The following is a 17,688-nucleotide window of genomic DNA, read 5'->3' as shown; positions in this document are numbered from 1 at the left end:
TTCTTGTGGTTGCTCACAAGTGAAAGAAAAAGAAGGTTGTAGGGTAGTTATAGGTACCCTAAACCTCCTAACAATGCACAAGAGTTGAGATAATTATTAACTTTTGATCAATTTTATTCTCAAACCCAATATGATTATATATATATATATAGGCTTACAAAGCAATTTGATAAGAAATGAGCTACACTCATAGAGATGTAACCCGCTAGGGCCACTACTGACACTTAACCATTATTAAGGAAAATAAGAAGATACTGATGAGGGTAATCCTCTTATTCTGATAACAACTCTGCTTGGAAGTTCCTTGTTGCACGATGCTTGTGGTTTATGAGTTGAACGTTTTTTTTTTTGCTTCATATACCCAATCACTTACTGCCTCTTTCCCTCCCTTCTATGCGTGCACGTCGCTTGTTGTCCATGATCAGTTCAAAGATATGTAGTTTTTGCAAACAATCTTTTTGGGGAGACCCAAATCTCGGATGAACAGTCAATTTACATTGAGTACATTCTAGGGCCACTCCGTCGAATGGGAGGCTACAAACATCACATGGAGAGGAGTACTCTGACTTTGGAACAAAAGTGAATGGGTGTTTATGATGTTCATCTTTATAAGTTTTTCCAAATTTAATGTATGCATACTTCCCAATAGCACATTCAGAATGGGTAGGAAAGTCGCATTTTGCACAGAAATAGAACAAATGGTTTGGATTTCTTGTTTTTTCACAAATTAGACAAAAATATTCTCCGGATTTGTCTTCAGCAGTGTAAGTGAGTTTGAGGGGATGATCATCATATTTATGGCTGACTACGGGTGGAAGAGTTGCACATGTAAAACCCAAAGCAAAATTGCAAATAGAGCATACTAAAACGCCACGTTCATTACAAAATTTGCATTTTTGTTTGGAAGTTGTAGCGAAGAAAAGGGGGTGTTGGTGACACTCATGCTGAAGGGATTTCTGAATTGCAAAACATTGAATGTCGAAGATTGTCGCACCACTTCCAAATTTGTAGGCGAATCCATGACGATATTGTTTACAAGAAACACAATTAAACACACCACCAGAGAAAGGTGCCTGTGACAAGAGGGTGAAAGATGTTGATGGGAAAGACAAATGTCTACCATTTGTGGGTAGTTTAGAACATAAATCATGAAGAAAAAAGTCGCATTGGGCACAATTGTAGAATGGAGGTGAGATGAATTGCATACACCCATCACAAAGTTTATTATCCACGAGTTCCTCATAGTTGAGAATTAAGTCATGTTCATGACTAAAATGTTGGATCTCCCGAGGCCGGCCTTTTTCGTTCTGTACTCGATTGACATCCTTGATTAAGCCAGTTACATGGCCAATATATCCAATGGGCGTCGACTCTCTGTCCTCCCCAAAGTCACGCCATCTTGTGCATCTCAAGTGGGCAACATAACTACATTTATGACAATAATAAGTAGTACGCTTTGTATTTACCTCTTTAGAGCAGAGTTTACATAATATGTTGGCATGCCCCTTAACTTGACGATGAACAGAATAGGTGAGTGTGAGGTGGTGATCATGATCCACAATTTTGATGGTGCGTGGAAGCGAAGCACATTTGGTGTGTACCAAGAGTTGACATATGCTACAAAGGCATCCGATGTCACTGCCTTTCTCGCCACAGGCTTCGCAAATGAACATAATTTGTTTCAAGAAGGGAATGTATGCGTGCTGGTGACAATCATCCTTATTTACTTGCCAGCGAGAAGCACATTTAGTGTCAAGGCTGAAATCACATTGCTTGCGATCGCACCAATAAATGAAGCACCCTCTGCAACATTTACCGCAAGCATCACAATAACGAAGACGCCCAGCTGGTGGTCGGATAAAAAGGGTGTGGTTGGGGTGCAAGGGATGTTGTATCTCATCGCGTAGGTCGAAGCATGATTTATGGATGAGAAAGTCGCACTCAGAGCATTTGTACCCGGGACCTGATGGTGTTTCTTCGCATACCCAACAAACAACTTTCTTCTCTCCTTCAACTTTCAGATCTTCTATAAAGATCAATGGATGTTCATGTAATTTGTGGATGGAACAATTACTCCCCATGATCTCCTTAGTGATGTTTCTCAGATGGATCATCATGCTCTCCATGGGTGTAAATTATTTCCTTTCTCTCTCGGTGTATAGTTGTTTTTTTTTTTTTTGCTCTATGAGAGGCTGTTTTTGTTTGTTTCTCTGTTTTCATACTTGTTCTCTATTTGTACCTCGCAATCATTTGTCACTTTGTGGATTCTTTTCTTCTTCCTCATTCCTCTCTCTCTTTCTTTATTCTTCCATCGGAAATCATGCATTGTGATGCTCCCTTTTTTTTTTCGTGTCTTTTTTATCATTTGGTCCCTTTGTTCAAGGCTTCAATCACCAAGTCACTATTAAAGTATTAATTAAGTGATTAAATTTATCTATTCCTTTTAACTTAAGTTTTTAGGATAATTGGTGATTTAACATGGTATCAGAGTCTTTTAACTTAAGTTTTTGGGATAATTGGTAATTTAACATGGTATCAGTGCCAAAGGTCTTGGGATCGAATATTGACTTTGTCAAATTACCCCAATTTAAATTAAATATTCCATATGTTAGGCCTCACCTATTAAAAAGGAGTTTGAACCCACATGTGGGGGGGAGTATTAAAGTATTGATTAAGTGATTAAATTTATCGAGAGCCCCTACATGGTAATTGCAACCTCCAATTACCATGTGACACATCATCAATTTAAGAAAAATGCAAAAAATAAGAGTGAGAACAACCATACCAAATCAAAATGAGAAAAATAAAAAAGAAAAAACCCTAGCCGGCGAGACCCAGGCCAAACCCACGCTGTGAGTCTGGCGACACCCACGACCCAGCCGTGGGTCACCCTCTCCGGCCACTTTTCTTCCAAATTCAGCCTCAAAATCCGTTTCTAATTCCTCAAAACTCGTTTCTAATGTTTCAAAACTCATTTCTAATATCTCAAAACTCGTTTTTGAGTTCTAAACTAAATCATAGAGGGGAGGGTTAACCCTTTAGGGATTCTATCACCCTAAAAGGATCCGCCAAAGAGAGCTGCCGCCTGCCGTGACCCAGCCGTGGATGTTGCTACTGCGACTACAATGGATGTGGCGAGTGAATGGTGGGAGAGAAAGAGAAGAAGAGGAAATAAATTTTTCGGTGAAGATAAACCAAAGAAGAAGAAGAAAAAGTGGGAGAGAAAGAAAAAATCCAATGTTTTTGTTTTCCTATTCTCTTAGGTGTAACTAGCTGATGTGTACACCTTCTATTGGATGCTGCAAAGTATCACTTTTGCAGATGGACCTGATAGAAGGTTTATCCAAATTTACCTTATCCTTTTAGCATAAGTTTTTGGGACAATTGGTGATTTAAGAGTCACAACCCTTTGTAGATTCTTTTCTTTCTTTTTCCCTCACCCTCTCACTCACTTTTCCTCTGGTTATTTATTCTTTCCCTCTCTTCAAAGCTTCAACCACCAAGCCTTGCACCCTTCGTGGAATTTTTTTTTTTCTTTCCTTTTCCCTTTCTATCTCTGTGTTCATTTATTCTTTTCTTCTCTTCAATCTTCAAGCACCAAACCAGAAGCCATTGTATATTCTTTTCTTCTCTCTCTTCCTCTGTTTATTTGTTATTTTCCTCTCTTTGAGGCTTCAAGCACCAAGCCTTGCACCCATTATGGATTCTTTTATTCTCTCTCTTCCCCTTTATACATTTATTCTTATCCTCTTTTTAAGGCTTCAAGCATCAAGCAACGAACACCGGTGTACAACGCAATCAGTTCATTGGATCGCTTGAAAAAAAGGAAGCAAATAAGGATCTATGCTTTGACTGTTTTCCAATTAGAACTATTCATCAACTTTTGTGTCTAATTTTTAACCAAAACTCTACTTTTACATGTCAACCAATAACAAGAAATCGCATGTAATTATTATTACACTAAAGCTTTTATGTTATTTTATTTTATTTATAAAAAAATTAATTTATATATGTTTAAAAATAATTTTTTTAAAAAAATAAAAAATCGCACAAGTGGTGGATGCAGAGGTATCCATCCCTACAAATGACTAAATCTTATATCTTTATTTTGTGAAAATTATTTTGGGCTTGAGTAATGCTATATACAACATTTTATTTTTTATTTCATTTTTATTTTAACTTGTTGACGTGGCATTACCAAACTTTTTTTTCTTTTTTTTGTTTGCACGGATAATCAGTAAAGTGAAATAAAAGTGGAGTGTATAGCATTTCTTTTTGAGTATTAAACAATTCCCTAAAATATGTGTGAGTGGAGATAACGGTGGGTTTTTTTTTTTGTGAGTACATAAGAATGAAACAACAAATTACAAAAACGGGTTGGGCAACCCAAACAAAAAGCCCCTAAACCACCATATCGAATCGGATAAAGAGAAAAAAAGAAGCAACACATCAAATGAATGACGTTGGCCTATGATATATTGGCTTGAAGACCAAGAAAACTGACCACCAATTAAGGCGGTAATATGTGGTGTGTTAGAAAAGGCACAACAAAAAGGTTTAGGAATGAGCACGAAACTGGAAAGGACTCTTAAATACAAATAAAATAAAAGTAGAGAGGGGAGGAAGAACAAGAAGACTAAAAACCCATTACAAACGACAATCAAGCAACATAAAGTTGAAAAAAATAATACAAAACAACAATGTCGTTGGTTGATAAGGCAGAGGAAGGCCACATGGTGGCTGTTGGTGACCGGCGCATGAAGACCATGCGCCGGCAATGGATGCCAAGAAGCATCAGCTGGATCTAGGAGGCCGGCAAAGATGGTGGGAGGTGATGGAGCGGAGGAGATCTGTCTTCACACACGTTGGCGCCTGTTGGTGGGGTTGTTAACTAGCTATACAATTCCCGGCATATATTGGATTTAGGTGCTATTTGTTGTTATAATGCTTTGGGTCCTAAGCCCTATTCATGATTGGAGTCGAAAGTCCACTTTATGATTTATGATTCCTTGGAAGTCTTGTTGGAGTTATTAATTAGTTTTCCATGATCTAGCAGACATGACATGAGTTGGATGGTTTTTAATGGAACTCTTTACCTTTATTCGGTTCATGTTATATTTCCAGTATGAAGTGAATGTGATAAAATGAGTGTAAAGTATATTGTGTAAAGTGTTGATATGATCTGCGTGAAAGATGTTATCTGACTTAAGCTGGCTAAAATATTACCACAACCAATAAAAAAAAAAAAAGGATTATCAGATTTTCGTATCTGAATCATGTTTATTGAATGAAAATATCTCTTGAATGCTTTCAAACTGTTTTATTAAAATTGTTTTATAGAATTATATAAGAGTGAATATAAGAAAGAAAAGAGAATGCTTGAATTACTCATTTCTATGCAAATTAGTTATTTCTAAATATATCTTGATATATTTACCTCTTTCAAGTTTTCAACCCAATCTATTAAGTTGACATATACTTTTAAAAATTTATTTTTAATAAAATATATAATTTTCACATGCATTTTTAAAATTGCATATAAAAATCACATGCTAGTTAGTTTAATAGACCGAATAAGAGAGAAAATTTATCTAATTCAATTTAGAAGAAAACTTTGTCTCCAACAAAATTGCAATTCTTATTGGTAGGAAGCATGCTAACGTAATTCTTCTGTTCGGACGGGCTAATATGTATGCCGTAGTTTTTTCAACCGTACAAATTTAATTTAATTTTCTCTTTCTTTTTCAAGAAAAAGATCAAAATTAAATATAAGCAATTAAAAAAATCACAACACACATGGTGTAGTTTTTGTACGGCACCTAGGCTAAATCCTTTCCATTCTTACCTTCAGAGAGGTTGAGAGAAGAGCTTAAAATAATTAGTGTTAGTGTTAGTGGTAATAATGATAATAACTCTTTTGAAATGTTGCTTAAAAAAACTCTTGGAAATGAATTTAGACCTAATGGCGCCACCGTTAGGAAAGTTAGTTGCCTACCCTTGAAATTTTGTTGGATCAACATCAGTTTTATATATATATTGTTAGAATATTAATTTAGATGATTAAATTTAATATTTTTCGTCAACTTAAGTTTTTGAGACAAGTATTGATTTAACATGATATTGTAAATAAATTTGAGTCTCAACTGTTGAAAGAAAGTTTGAGCCTACTAATAAGAGGAGAGAGGAAGGGGGATTCGAACTAGTAACTTTCGCTTCATTAGGCGTGGTTCTAGTCGATTGAGCTACCTTTAGGAAAAATAAGAGTATGCACTTGTGAAACTTGTATCTCACATTAAAAAAATATAAGAAATAGTAATTAATAAACCCATTAACTTAAGCTTTTAAATTAAAAATAATATCCTAATATATATATTAATTCACTCATATCTGACTTTCTATTAGTGTTTTATATTTGGGAGGACACAAACATGTACATTATCCTACTCAATTACTGAGACTCTGAGAGCAGAGAGCATGGGAATTAGGGAATCCCGGCCCTCATGAATCATATTCCTTGGAATCTTGGCATATAAATTGCTCGTGGGTGAAAAATCTTGCTCTCTCTGGGCCATGGAGATTAGGTGGCAGATCAACGCATTTCAAGGCGCCATGGGCTCTAAGGCCATGGACCACAAACTACCTATGTTTTTATCACTCGCGACAATTTTACTCTTCAAACTCAGGAGCTTCATTATATAATCGATGAAAATTCAATTTATTATTATTATTATTTTTTTTTTATGGGTTTCACCTCACTTTAATTTTATTCTTTTTATAAGTAAACTTTGATTATGTTATTACCACTGCCCGCCGCTTAGAGAATTCACAATGAGCTCTTTATATTTAATTTTTCTCTAAAAATTTAACAAAACTTATAAAAACACTTATTTAACAAGCTCTCTGTTTTACTTTATATTTAATGCTTGTTATAGATGCTTCATACATTTTAAGAGTCAAAAAGTTAAAGTTATATAATTTTTTAAGCTTATTTTTTTACCCTCTTCTCAAAATAATAATATCTAATTAAAGTAGAGAAATTGATAAAATAAATTTTTTTTTTCTTCTCAAATTTAGATTTTATTCAAAGAGTCCTTGCGAATGTTCTTATGACCCAAAAGGCCCAAACAAAAGAGTACCTTAAAAATCACTCCAAAATATCGGGTGACATCTCAGCCCCTCATTGTTCCGTCCGCCCAAATCCCCAACCCAAACCAAAATCACCTAAACAAACACACACACTTCCTCTCATTCTCAGTCAAACACATACACACACAGCAATGGCAGCCTCGCTCTCCGTCTCCAGACTCCTCTCTGCCTCCACCACTCTCTCTCTCTCCGCCAGAACCTCAACCTCTCTCTTCCCAACCGCCAAAACCCTCTTCTGTAAACCCTTCTTCACGTCTCTCCCCCTCAAACTTCACAACAACCACCCAAAACCCCTCAAACTCTCCACCACCGCCACACCCAAATCCACAATCTCCGCCTCCATCGCCGTCGGCGACAAGCTCCCAGACGCCACGCTCTCCTACTTCGACCCCGCCGGCGAGCTCCAGACCACCACCATCTCCGACCTCACCAAGAACAAGAAGGCTATCCTCTTCGCCGTCCCCGGCGCCTTCACCCCCACCTGCTCCCAGAAGCACCTCCCGGGCTTCGTCGACAAGTCCAAGGATCTCAAGGCCAAAGGGGTCGACACCATCGCTTGCATTTCGGTCAACGACGCCTTCGTCATGAAAGCCTGGAAGGAGAACCTCAACATCAACGACGAGGTGCTCTTGTTGTCCGATGGGAACGGCGACTTCACCAGGGCCATCGGGTGCGAGCTCGATTTGAGCGACAAGCCCGTGGGGTTGGGCGTGAGATCCCGAAGGTACGCGCTCTTGGCCGAAGATGGGGTCGTCAAGGTCTTGAATTTGGAGGAGGGCGGTGCGTTTACGTTCAGTGGGGCTGAGGATATCCTCAAAGCTCTTTGAATTTGGTGAGCTTGTAACCCTTTTTCTTTCTCTGTGTTTTTGTGGTGGTTTTTTTGGATTACTTGTTCTTCGTTGGTTCAGTGGATGATCTATGGGACCTGAGTATATGATTTAATAAATGTTGGAAGTTTTGCAAAATGTTGAGGTTTTGTAATGATTTTTACGTCATATTGATTTGATTAACCAGTAGGATTAGTGCGAGGATAAATTTTTTTCCAGATTGGTTGGAGGAAATTAAAAATACCATGAATCTAAAACATGTCATTTTGCCTATTCATATGATGAAATGGTCATAAATTCATACTGAAGCTGGATGAACTGTATTTTAACTAAGATCCATAATTGAAGTTGTCGATTTTTTATATCGATCTGCCAACCCTATACAAAATCAATACTAAATCAGCGGTGTGTTAGAGTTCGCCCGTTTAATTAAATGAGTTGAGTTAGCGTTAACTTATAACATTTTATACTCATGTTTCGACATAATTCGAACTAGCAAACTCGACAATTAATTAACAGATTAAGGTTAAGGAATTTAATTCATTTAATTAAACGATCAAAATTATGATTAACTTATATAATTTATATTCATGCCTTAACACAATTCAAACCAACATGGTAATATGAATTGCAACCACCTGATGATTAAGAATGTCATCTCAACGTGAGTGGCCTATTGTGCCCTGTTTCAAACAAAAGTATAGTACAACGCTAACCAATTCTTGGAACGCTGTTCAACCATGCAAGCTACACAAATCAAGTGCCCAATAGTGTAATGCAACACGAAAGCAATTCTTGGAACACAGTTCGACCATGCGAGCTACAACAATTTACTGCCCATGGCAGCTAAGGATAACCGATTAGTGCTTGTCAACATAGAATATTAATTAAATTAATTAATTAGTTTAAACTTTTAAAATAAACGGTGAATTATCATGGTATTTGAGCATCTGCAAATTGATTGTAGTATCAAGGTGAATAAGAGATATGAAACAATGATTTATGAGACTACATAATTTGTTATGGCGGCCAATTGTACAGTACTACAGTTTTTGTAATCTAAAACGTAATCATAAAACTTATGAAAATGGTTGAAATTTCTATACAAGTAGAATACCTGAGGCCAAGCCCTGGTTGGATATCAAATGTTTCAAGCTAGAAGCTTATTCACAACGAATAACTCCTAACAAATCCTCACAACAGTGTGCACGCCATTGCTCGGCTCAGCCAGCCCAAATATTTGCTTCTTTAGCATCTGACCGACCATCATTTCTGAGGTCAGCCACACTCTTCTACGTGTGTTTCAATATCAACACAGAAGTATAAGGCAGAAGTGTATAAGGCAGAAGTGTATAAATCAAAGCTATAATACAGCATCCGTGTCTCTCTTTGTCGATAAATCGTTGCGCTGAGAGCTTAACCACGCCAAACATCTCCCTTCACATTTTGGCAACAGCAGAGAGATCCTCATTGGTGCCCGAATCATCTGTTAGTTTAACCTTCATTTCCAAGCAGACAATCTGGGCCTCTTGAAACCTCCCCTCCTGTTGAAGGCCGGCGATCAGCTCATTGCATGTAGAGGCAGTTAGTAGGAAGCCGTTGTCGGCCATTTCCCTAAACCAAACATATGCCCCACTGAAATCCTTTTGTTCGCAAAATCCCTTAACAAGTATGTTATAAGTATCAGCTTTAGGGGCCAATCCTTTGGCCTTCATATCAGTAACAAGATCCTTTACCCCTGACAACTTTCCTTCTCTGAAATGCCCCAGAATCAAGCTATTATAGGTCATCTTGTCGGCAGGAATGCCCTGGTCTATCATATCACGCTGCAAGGCAAACGCCCTCTGAAGGTAGCCATGTTTTGCATAACAGTGAATAAGTGCATTAAATACCAATCTGTCGCAGGCCAAACCCATCTGTGACATTTCATTTACCAAATTCTCTACCAGCACAATATCTTCCTCACAGCCTGCAGTAATTAGAGGATGATATGTATTTAAAGTAGGTTTAATCCCCAACTTCTTCATATGTTCATACAAGCTGAGACATTTCTGGATGTTTTTCGTATTAGCATACCCTGAGATTAGGGAGTTGTATGTGATCACATCAGGACTATAACCACTACTCGTGATCTCGGAAACCAAATTTTCAGCTTCTATCACCCTTCCCTTTTTGCACAGCCCGTCAATAAGAGCATTGTAGGTTACAAGTGTTGCCCTTATACCATTGTTTGCCATCTCATCGAAAAACATAAAGGCACCTTTCAGTTTCCCCGCTGTACAATTAACATCAATGAGCATATTATATATTTGTGCATTTGGCAATACCCCCCTTCCTACCATATCCCTGAGGATAATTTCAGCTTCAAGAAACTTACCATCCTTGCATAAACAATTTATGAGAGAACCATAGCTTACAACGTTTGGCTTTATCCCTTTATTTTCCATTTCTTCGAGAATCTGGAAACACCTGTCAAACAAGCACTTCCGTCCATAGCCATCAATAAGGGTGTTAAATGTCTCAACATTCGGGGAAATTCCCTTCTCTGCCATCTTCTTTACCCACTCCTCCGCCTTATCCATCTCTCTCATCGCACAAAACTTGCTAATCAAAGTATTGAAAGTGATGCAGTTGAGCCGCAACCCATGACTTTCCATTTGTTCAAGAATTGAAATGGCTCTGTTCAAATCGCCCCTCCGACAGTATCCATTCATAATTGTGTTATACATTACCTCATCCGGAACAAGCCCTCTCTCCATTAGTTTCTTCAGAATCTCCTCTGCCTTTTCCATCTTCCCTTCTTTGCACAACCCATTCAACAAAATGCTACATGTATACTTATTAAACCTTACTCCTTTCCCAACTGCGTCTTCAAACAAAGCCAATGAAGCCTCACCATTACCACTTCTCGAATGCCCATCAAAAACTATATTGTAAGTAAACCCATCAGGCACAAATCCATAGGCATTCATTTCCTCTAATATCCTCTTTGCATCATCCATTCTCCGTGCCCGACAAAGCCCACTAAGCAAAGAATTGAATGTAACAAGACTCGGCTCCACATTCTCCACCTTCATCCTGTCTCTCAAACCAAAAGCACCCTCCAATTCCCCTACTTTACAATACCCATCAATCAGTGTATTATACGTAACCAAACTCGGCACCAACTTCGTCTTCAGCATTTCATCAAATACCTTCTCTGCGTCCCTCATTCTCTTCTCTTTACACAACCCATCCAGCACCACATTGTAAACAAACACACCAGGACTCACGCTGCTCTTCTTCATGTTATCCAGCAACTCAAATGCCCTGTTCAGATTCCCCAACTTCACCGCCGCAAGAACCGCCTTCCCAAAGGCAAACCTACCAAGTCGAATACCCGACCCCACAGCATCCGAAACCAATTCCAACGCTATCTGATACTGTTTCGAGGCCACCAATGATTCAAGCAACACATTGAAAGAAGCCAAAGAAGGAAACCTACCGTCTCTCTTCATCAATCTGTAAACCTCCGTGGCTTCGGTTGTCATTCTGGACTCCGAGCAAACCGCCAAGAGCATGTCCGAGAAAGTTCGCTTCACGGAGGGCGCAGAGACGGCGAAGAGAGTGAAAAGCTCGGAGGGCGAAGAGAAAGGAGCTTTGGCGAGAACAAGGGACTTGATGAGCCTCTGGGCAGTATCCGTACGGCTCTGTAGGAGAAGGACTCGGAGCTTCTGGACTTGCTCATGGCGCTGCTGGTCTTCAACGTTGGTAGAAGGATTCTGAATCTCTGTTGAGGTGGTTTCGGTTGGCTTTTCAGGTTCAGAGGCTGAGCAGAGGGAGTGGGAGAGAGGGAATGAGATGGGGTTTTGGACTTCGTTTCGGGCAGCGAGGAGGAACCTGGGAAGACGATGGACGTGCCTTGCCATTTGAGGCTTTCGAAGTTTCTGTTCCGTTTGATCATAAACCCTTTCAAAGCTAAGGGCTTAAGGCGAGTGGCTTTAATAGGTTTAATGGGCTTTTCATGTTAAGGTAGAGCAGACCATGAAAAGCCCAATTTAGACATCAGTAGATTTTTTATTTTTTATTTAAAATAAAAATAAAAAAATTGCGAAAAATAATGCAAAATCAGTCACATTCTGATTACGTTTACGGCGGCCTAAAGCTTAAAAAGTGGCTTAAAATTCCTTGTGTTAAGGCAAAATGACAAATCACTCCCTATTCCGAACTTCTATTTGAAAATTTGAAAAAATCCATGAGAGAGACACATTAGCACCCATAATATAAGTGTCCCCTATAATAAAAAGTAAAAAATTATAAAATATAAATATAAAAAATAATTATAATCCTCCAAGGCTCCAACCCAATCTATTGATTCAAATGCATGTGATTCTTATATATGTTTGTAAAATGCATATAAAATTCTCATGTTTTATTAAAATTTCCATTCAATTTGAAGAGAAACTTTACCCTAATAATAGTGTCATTGTAAGTTATTAATAGGTTTCCTTAAAGTCCTTTGTAGCACAGTTTTTCTTTAAGAGGATGTGACTATCTCTGCGATTGCATTATTTATGTAGCGATTGTACCTTCTTCTTCCTGGAATTATGTCAAGCCAATACTGATATTGCTTCGTGAAATTTGTAATATAAACTTGCTTGACTACACACGCAAAATTGGGACTAGTTAATGGGATCAATGGTGAAAGCCCAAAGGCCATGTTGATATAAAATTGATGCAGATTGCGAGAAGCTGTTGTAACTTCTCGGCTTTGCCTTTCTGATTTCAATTTATTTTATATCTGAGAGACTAATTTGCTGCGGTGCTTTATGGAAAAGTGAACTTGAACATGAACTTCTAAAAAAGAAAAAAAAAAGATATTGGGTATGAGTCGTATCGAAGCATGTGTATAATATCATATAGATCAACCATAACACAACACATTTAGTTAAATGGGTTAAACCCTTTAAACCTAACCCAGTTGTGCTAACGTGAGAGAACGAGAGATATAAAGGGGCATGAAACTGAGCAGTAAAATTAACCCTATTTTTCCCAACTGTTTATTCCCTCTTCAGAGAAATCCAACAAAAGTAAGCCAAAAACAAAAGTTACAAAAGTTCAAGATTACAGACAATCCATTCCAAGATGTCTACACTATCTATTGGGTATCCCACAAGCTGCCTTCTGCTGCTCCTTTTCTCTGTATAAAATTGCACATTCTCATAACAGCAATTTGTTCTGTAGTTTCCTTAACTTGCTTTACTATACACAAGATAACTAACCCTTTTTGAGTCACCAACTCAAAAATATTATGCGCAACCTAAAAGAATTGACCATATATTTTGTTCTTTTTACAAGCTATTATTGCAGGAAATTGTCGCCATGGATGGCAATCTTATGTTGCTGAAGCAGAAATCACGCAGAGAAACAACATAGCAGAAAGAACTTTCACTGTCATTTCTGTAGTCCCCCCTCTAAGAGCTGGGGACAAAGGTGCCAACGTACCCAAACCCCATGATGAAGAAGGCCGTTGCTTGCATATAAAGGAAAATGTAGAAGTGGTTTTTCCCAAAGAAAACATCGTAGCAGCCAATAAAGAATAAGTAAGCTCCAACTCCAAGCTCTAACAAATGGAGTCTGTCAAAGTTTAAGCACAAAATGATAACCATGGATCAGATATCAAATTGCGATATTACCAAACACGCAACTACTTTTTTTCAAAATCGTACGGACCCTAAAATAGAAGGCATGTCCAAATTGCAGGAGAAGTGTATGGAAGAATGCATACCTTTCTCCGATCCTGAACCGAGGTCTTCTTGGTGCTTTTGTCGATGCTTTAGCTTTGAGAGCATCTCCTAGTTTCTCTGTGACAATCCATTCATTTGATCGGCTAGCCTCTAGTAGACCGATGATGGTAGCCTTTGTTCGGTGCAGGGACATGACATTCTCAAAGAGAATCCAGAAAACCAACAGGTGGAGTGACCTGAAAGATAAAAGAGAGAACATGAACAAAACCCCATGATTTTCAGAGAGGCCTAGAACATATGGGAAACAATGTCTCGGAAGAAAGACTTAAAACAATAAGCTTTTTACTATGAATCTTCATCAAGATTATGGGGAACTTGCTTTCTTAGGAATCATTTGCACAATCATTTGCACATATGTTTGGAAAAAACTAGAAAAGAATGCAGACCTCGGAGTTCCAACAGCATTGAGAAGGGTGATGATGGAAGGAATATAAACTGCCCCCCACTTCGGAACCGCAACTTCCGGCACCACCACAGTTGCCGGTAATACAATGCAGTAAAAGACAAATGTGTTGATGTGGGCTATGATCTTCCGAACGAAGAAGAAGCTGTAAATCACATGTACCTTCTTCCATAAAGTTACTTTCTGCATTAAACATGTGACAGTAAAGGGTAAGCTAACAAATTATTTCCATTTTACTTCCTGAAATTGTCATCTTTAATGGGACACATATAGAAGCAAACTAACCTTGTTCCTTATAATCTCCAAAACCATTTTCCGGAAAAGATTAGCCGGACCACAAGACCATCTATGTTGTTGATAGCGGTAGGCTTTGAAAGTACTAGGCAATTCATTTTTCACCTATACCAAAATCAATCTGATAAGAACACGTATGAAACAGGATCCATACAATAACATTAATCATGGGTGTTTTCAAATCAAGTGACGGGATCGATTTATAAAAAAGAGACAATTTTTATTTAAAGACCGAATTACAATTTTATTATCATGCATAAGACGCTCGAATCATTGAGAAGTACCTTGACACTTCCAAGGTACAAAAATTTCCACCCTTTGAGACTAGCTCTCACTGCCAGATCCATATCTTCCACCGTGGTCCGGTCCTTCCATCCTCCTGCCTCATTGAGTGCAGCAATTCTCCATACACCTGCTGTCCCTGGATTATTTCATTGAGAAAAGGTTGTTTTAATTTCATTCCGCTTAAATTCATAATAATAAATACATCATTATCATATTCTTTTGATTCTTTTCATTTCAAAGCAAACTAATTAAGTGTTAACCTACAAAATTTAACAAATAAATTTAATTATTTAATAACTAATTATTTTTTAGTAACCTAAAAACGCGAACTTTTATTACCATTAAATCCAAAGAAGGCATAGGTGGAGGACCCCACTTCTTGCTCTACAGTGAAATGGTAATCCAATGACATCTCTTGCATTCTTGTCATCAAGCACTCATCGGAGTTCACTGCAAAACAGCCCGGAAAAGCATTGCCATGTCACCAACGTAGTTGGCATGGGATTTATTACAATGCAATAATGATAAATCAGATCACATAAATTCAGCTGTCGGTGAGTAGAGATAGTGACTAGGGAAATAGGTCCACCATTAAAGTCTGCACATGCAGCTGCTGCTGGGGTAGAGGAGAAGAAGATCAAGCTAATAAGACGCTTATGCCCCCTTAACAAAATCTGTGAACTCGAACATGCCCTTGTGCAGTTTGAGAAAATTAATGGAAAAATTCACTTCCTCTCAATAATCTAAGAGTGGTCCAAGATTCATGTTTCATCAGATTTTTCGGCCCCAAAAACATGCTTTAATTCTCATATCCAAACAAATTTAATTGACCAGTTCATGAGTTGAGGTAGAGGACAAGTCTATTCTCAAATAATTGTACCCTTCCAAATATGAAAACAAAAATAAAAAAGGCCCCTCCAACTCTACTTTCACTATTTCCAGAAATATTGGGCAAATAGGAGGGAATATGGAACCTGACAACCAAAGTAGAAAAACTCGCAAGCAATAATATATTTCACAGGCTTGTTTGCCTTAACTTCGGGTCCCACCTTAGAAAAACCATAAGAAATCTACACGTGTTCCAACCAAAAACATCCATATGAAGATGATAGATGGGACGCAACCCCTTTCCTACCAATCTCCCAAATCTTAAACAAAACAGACCCACCGACAGTTTTCAAAGCCATCCCTGTTTTTTAGATCCTAAAACATCATTAATTAACACAAAATAGTAAACCAATGGTTACTGATTGTCGAACCCAAATTAACAAAATCAAAAGTTTTTGGTGATTAAGCGGGATTACCAAATTTCCAGCGGCTCTGAACCAGAGCGAGTTGAGGGTTTTGGACGAGGAAAGGGATGGTGCGCCAGAGGAAATCTGGCTCGGGTTGGAAATCGGCGTCAAAGATGGCAACGTAATCGCACTGTTTCACGTAGCTGTGCTTCATGCCTTCCTTGAGAGCCCCTGCTTTGTATCCCTTGCGGTTGTCTCTTATCTCGTACTTTATGTTTATGCCTTTGCTTGCCCATCTCTGGCATTCTAGCTCCACCAAGTCCTACATTTTTTGTACAAATTTTTGAAGGGCCCAGATGGAAATCAAGTAATTAATGGGTTTGTTTGTTGGATGAGAAAAGTTTGGTAATTTTCATGGAAAATATAATACCTTGATTGTGGGGTCTGTGGAATCATCGAGGACTTGTATGATGATTCGATCAGAAGGCCAGGAAAGCCCACATGCAGCTCCAATTGATAGCTGGTAGACCTGCATTGAAACGTAGCAAAGAATTAAAAGAAAAGCACAACAAATTAAGAGCTAAATCTTTACATAAATCTTGAACGAAACAGAGTAGTATTAGGGAGAGAAAGAAAAGAACCTCTCTTTCGTTGTACATTGGGATTTGCACCAGAACCATGGGATAAGCTGAGTTTCCCAGCTCAACGTCGTCTTTCATTGGCTCCCAATTATAACGCTTATGGGGCTTTCGACCGAACAGCTTCACCAGAACAATGACAACGCCCATATAAACCCTCTCGATGAATAGCAGCAAGGACATGATCAAACACAGAACGACTGAGAGTCTTAACAGAGGAACAATCAATGGCGCTTTGATCTGAGCCCAAATAATTCCAAGTTGCATGGAAATGTCATCTCTGGCCCCTTGAAAGGAGTCGGGAAGAATAGTCGTCGACGTGAACCGATCCATTGAAGGCCTTTTCCTCTGTTATTCGTTGTTGAAAAACAGAGCAAAGGCAGGGGATGAGTCTATAAGATAATGGGAAGCTAGGAACTAAGAGTGTTACAGTTCAGCAAAAAAAAAAAAAACCCACTAGATCTGCATCGATTTAAAGAAGCTCCTTTTCGAAAAGAGCACGAATATTTGCCTTTGTTATTTGCTTCTTGGTCAAGCAAAACAATGGAAACAGAGCTGGGATGTCAGTCACTGACTCAAACCCCCCACTATATTACAGACACCCACAAGAGAACAAACAAGAACAAACTCAGTTTACAGAAGAAGAAATGTCTTCTTTCTCGTCGGAGAAAAAGAAACCCCGAAATTCAAAACCTTTTTCTGCTCTGTGTGATCAAATGAAAACAGAAGCAGCACAACGAACTTACAAATGTGGTAACGGAGAAGGAAAATAAATGCAGAGCAAGAGAAAGAAAGAGAGAGAGAGAGAAATAGCGTTTTATGTGTATGTATTGTAAGCTCTCTATGTGTGTTATGGTTCGTCTCTCATCTATCTTTCTTTCTTCTTTTATAGTACGAGCAAGCTTTAGCTGTTCTAAAGCCTCAAAAGAAACTGTTCCAACTACAACTGTGCGGCGTATATAAAAGTATCAACAACTAATCACGAGTCAGAAAAAGAAAAAAGAAAAAGAAAAAGAAAAACTAACCACGAGTCTTAAGTAAATCAACAGCCGGCGGCGAGACCCACCGTCTGAG

At 38.4% G+C, this 17,688-nt stretch overlaps 4 protein-coding genes across 4 annotated transcripts in view; 1 reads left to right on the top strand and 3 right to left on the bottom strand.

The window, feature by feature from the left end:
* LOC132191646 (uncharacterized) overlaps positions 1–2,126 on the bottom strand; it is a 4,436-nt gene extending 2,310 nt beyond the window's left edge. The window contains exon 1 of the mRNA XM_059606735.1: positions 374–2,126. Within this exon, the coding sequence (XP_059462718.1) occupies positions 374–2,126 (1,753 nt within the window). The remainder of the gene's footprint in view (positions 1–373) is intronic.
* Positions 2,127–7,167: 5,041 nt separating this feature from the next.
* LOC132192209 (peroxiredoxin-2E, chloroplastic) lies at positions 7,168–8,111 on the top strand. The gene has a single exon (XM_059607481.1). It carries the CDS (start codon positions 7,278–7,280, stop codon positions 7,971–7,973), a length of 696 nt encoding a protein of 231 aa, XP_059463464.1. The 5' UTR covers positions 7,168–7,277; the 3' UTR covers positions 7,974–8,111.
* An 856-nt stretch (positions 8,112–8,967) lies between these two features.
* Positions 8,968–11,903, bottom strand: LOC132192067 (pentatricopeptide repeat-containing protein At5g12100, mitochondrial). Its single transcript, XM_059607263.1, has one exon. It carries the CDS (start codon positions 11,879–11,881, stop codon positions 9,413–9,415), a length of 2,469 nt encoding a protein of 822 aa, XP_059463246.1. The 5' UTR covers positions 11,882–11,903; the 3' UTR covers positions 8,968–9,412.
* Positions 11,904–12,984: 1,081 nt separating this feature from the next.
* LOC132191962 (glucomannan 4-beta-mannosyltransferase 9) lies at positions 12,985–17,482 on the bottom strand. The gene is made up of 9 exons (XM_059607113.1): positions 16,618–17,482; positions 16,407–16,505; positions 16,046–16,298; positions 15,081–15,191; positions 14,741–14,877; positions 14,448–14,561; positions 14,146–14,345; positions 13,741–13,935; positions 12,985–13,589 (listed from the first exon to the last, which is right to left on the bottom strand). The coding sequence occupies exons 1-9, from the start codon at positions 16,945–16,947 to the stop codon at positions 13,427–13,429; spliced, it is 1,602 nt and encodes a 533-aa protein (XP_059463096.1). The 5' UTR covers positions 16,948–17,482; the 3' UTR covers positions 12,985–13,426.
* Between the last annotated feature and the right edge of the window lie 206 nt (positions 17,483–17,688).

The sequence above is a fragment of the Corylus avellana genome, chromosome ca9, assembly GCF_901000735.1.
Source record: "Corylus avellana chromosome ca9, CavTom2PMs-1.0".
NCBI lineage: Eukaryota > Viridiplantae > Streptophyta > Magnoliopsida > Fagales > Betulaceae > Corylus > Corylus avellana.
Note: the sequence above shows the minus strand (reverse complement) of the source record. Positions and strands in the feature narration are given on the sequence as shown.

Excerpts from the sequence above, each read along its gene's own strand:
- LOC132191962 (XM_059607113.1), bottom strand. The coding sequence starts at position 16,947 with ATGGATCGGTTCACGTCGACGACTATTCTTCCCGACTCCTTTCAAGGG. Across the intron at positions 16,299-16,406 it reads CCACAGACCCCACAATCAAG|GACTTGGTGGAGCTAGAATG; the intron begins GTATTATATTTT and ends CAAAAAATGTAG. Across the intron at positions 15,192-16,045 it reads TCAGAGCCGCTGGAAATTTG|TGAACTCCGATGAGTGCTTG; the intron begins GTAATCCCGCTT and ends GCTGTTTTGCAG.
- LOC132192209 (XM_059607481.1), top strand. The coding sequence starts at position 7,278 with ATGGCAGCCTCGCTCTCCGTCTCCAGACTCCTCTCTGCCTCCACCACT.
- LOC132192067 (XM_059607263.1), bottom strand. The coding sequence starts at position 11,881 with ATGGCAAGGCACGTCCATCGTCTTCCCAGGTTCCTCCTCGCTGCCCGA.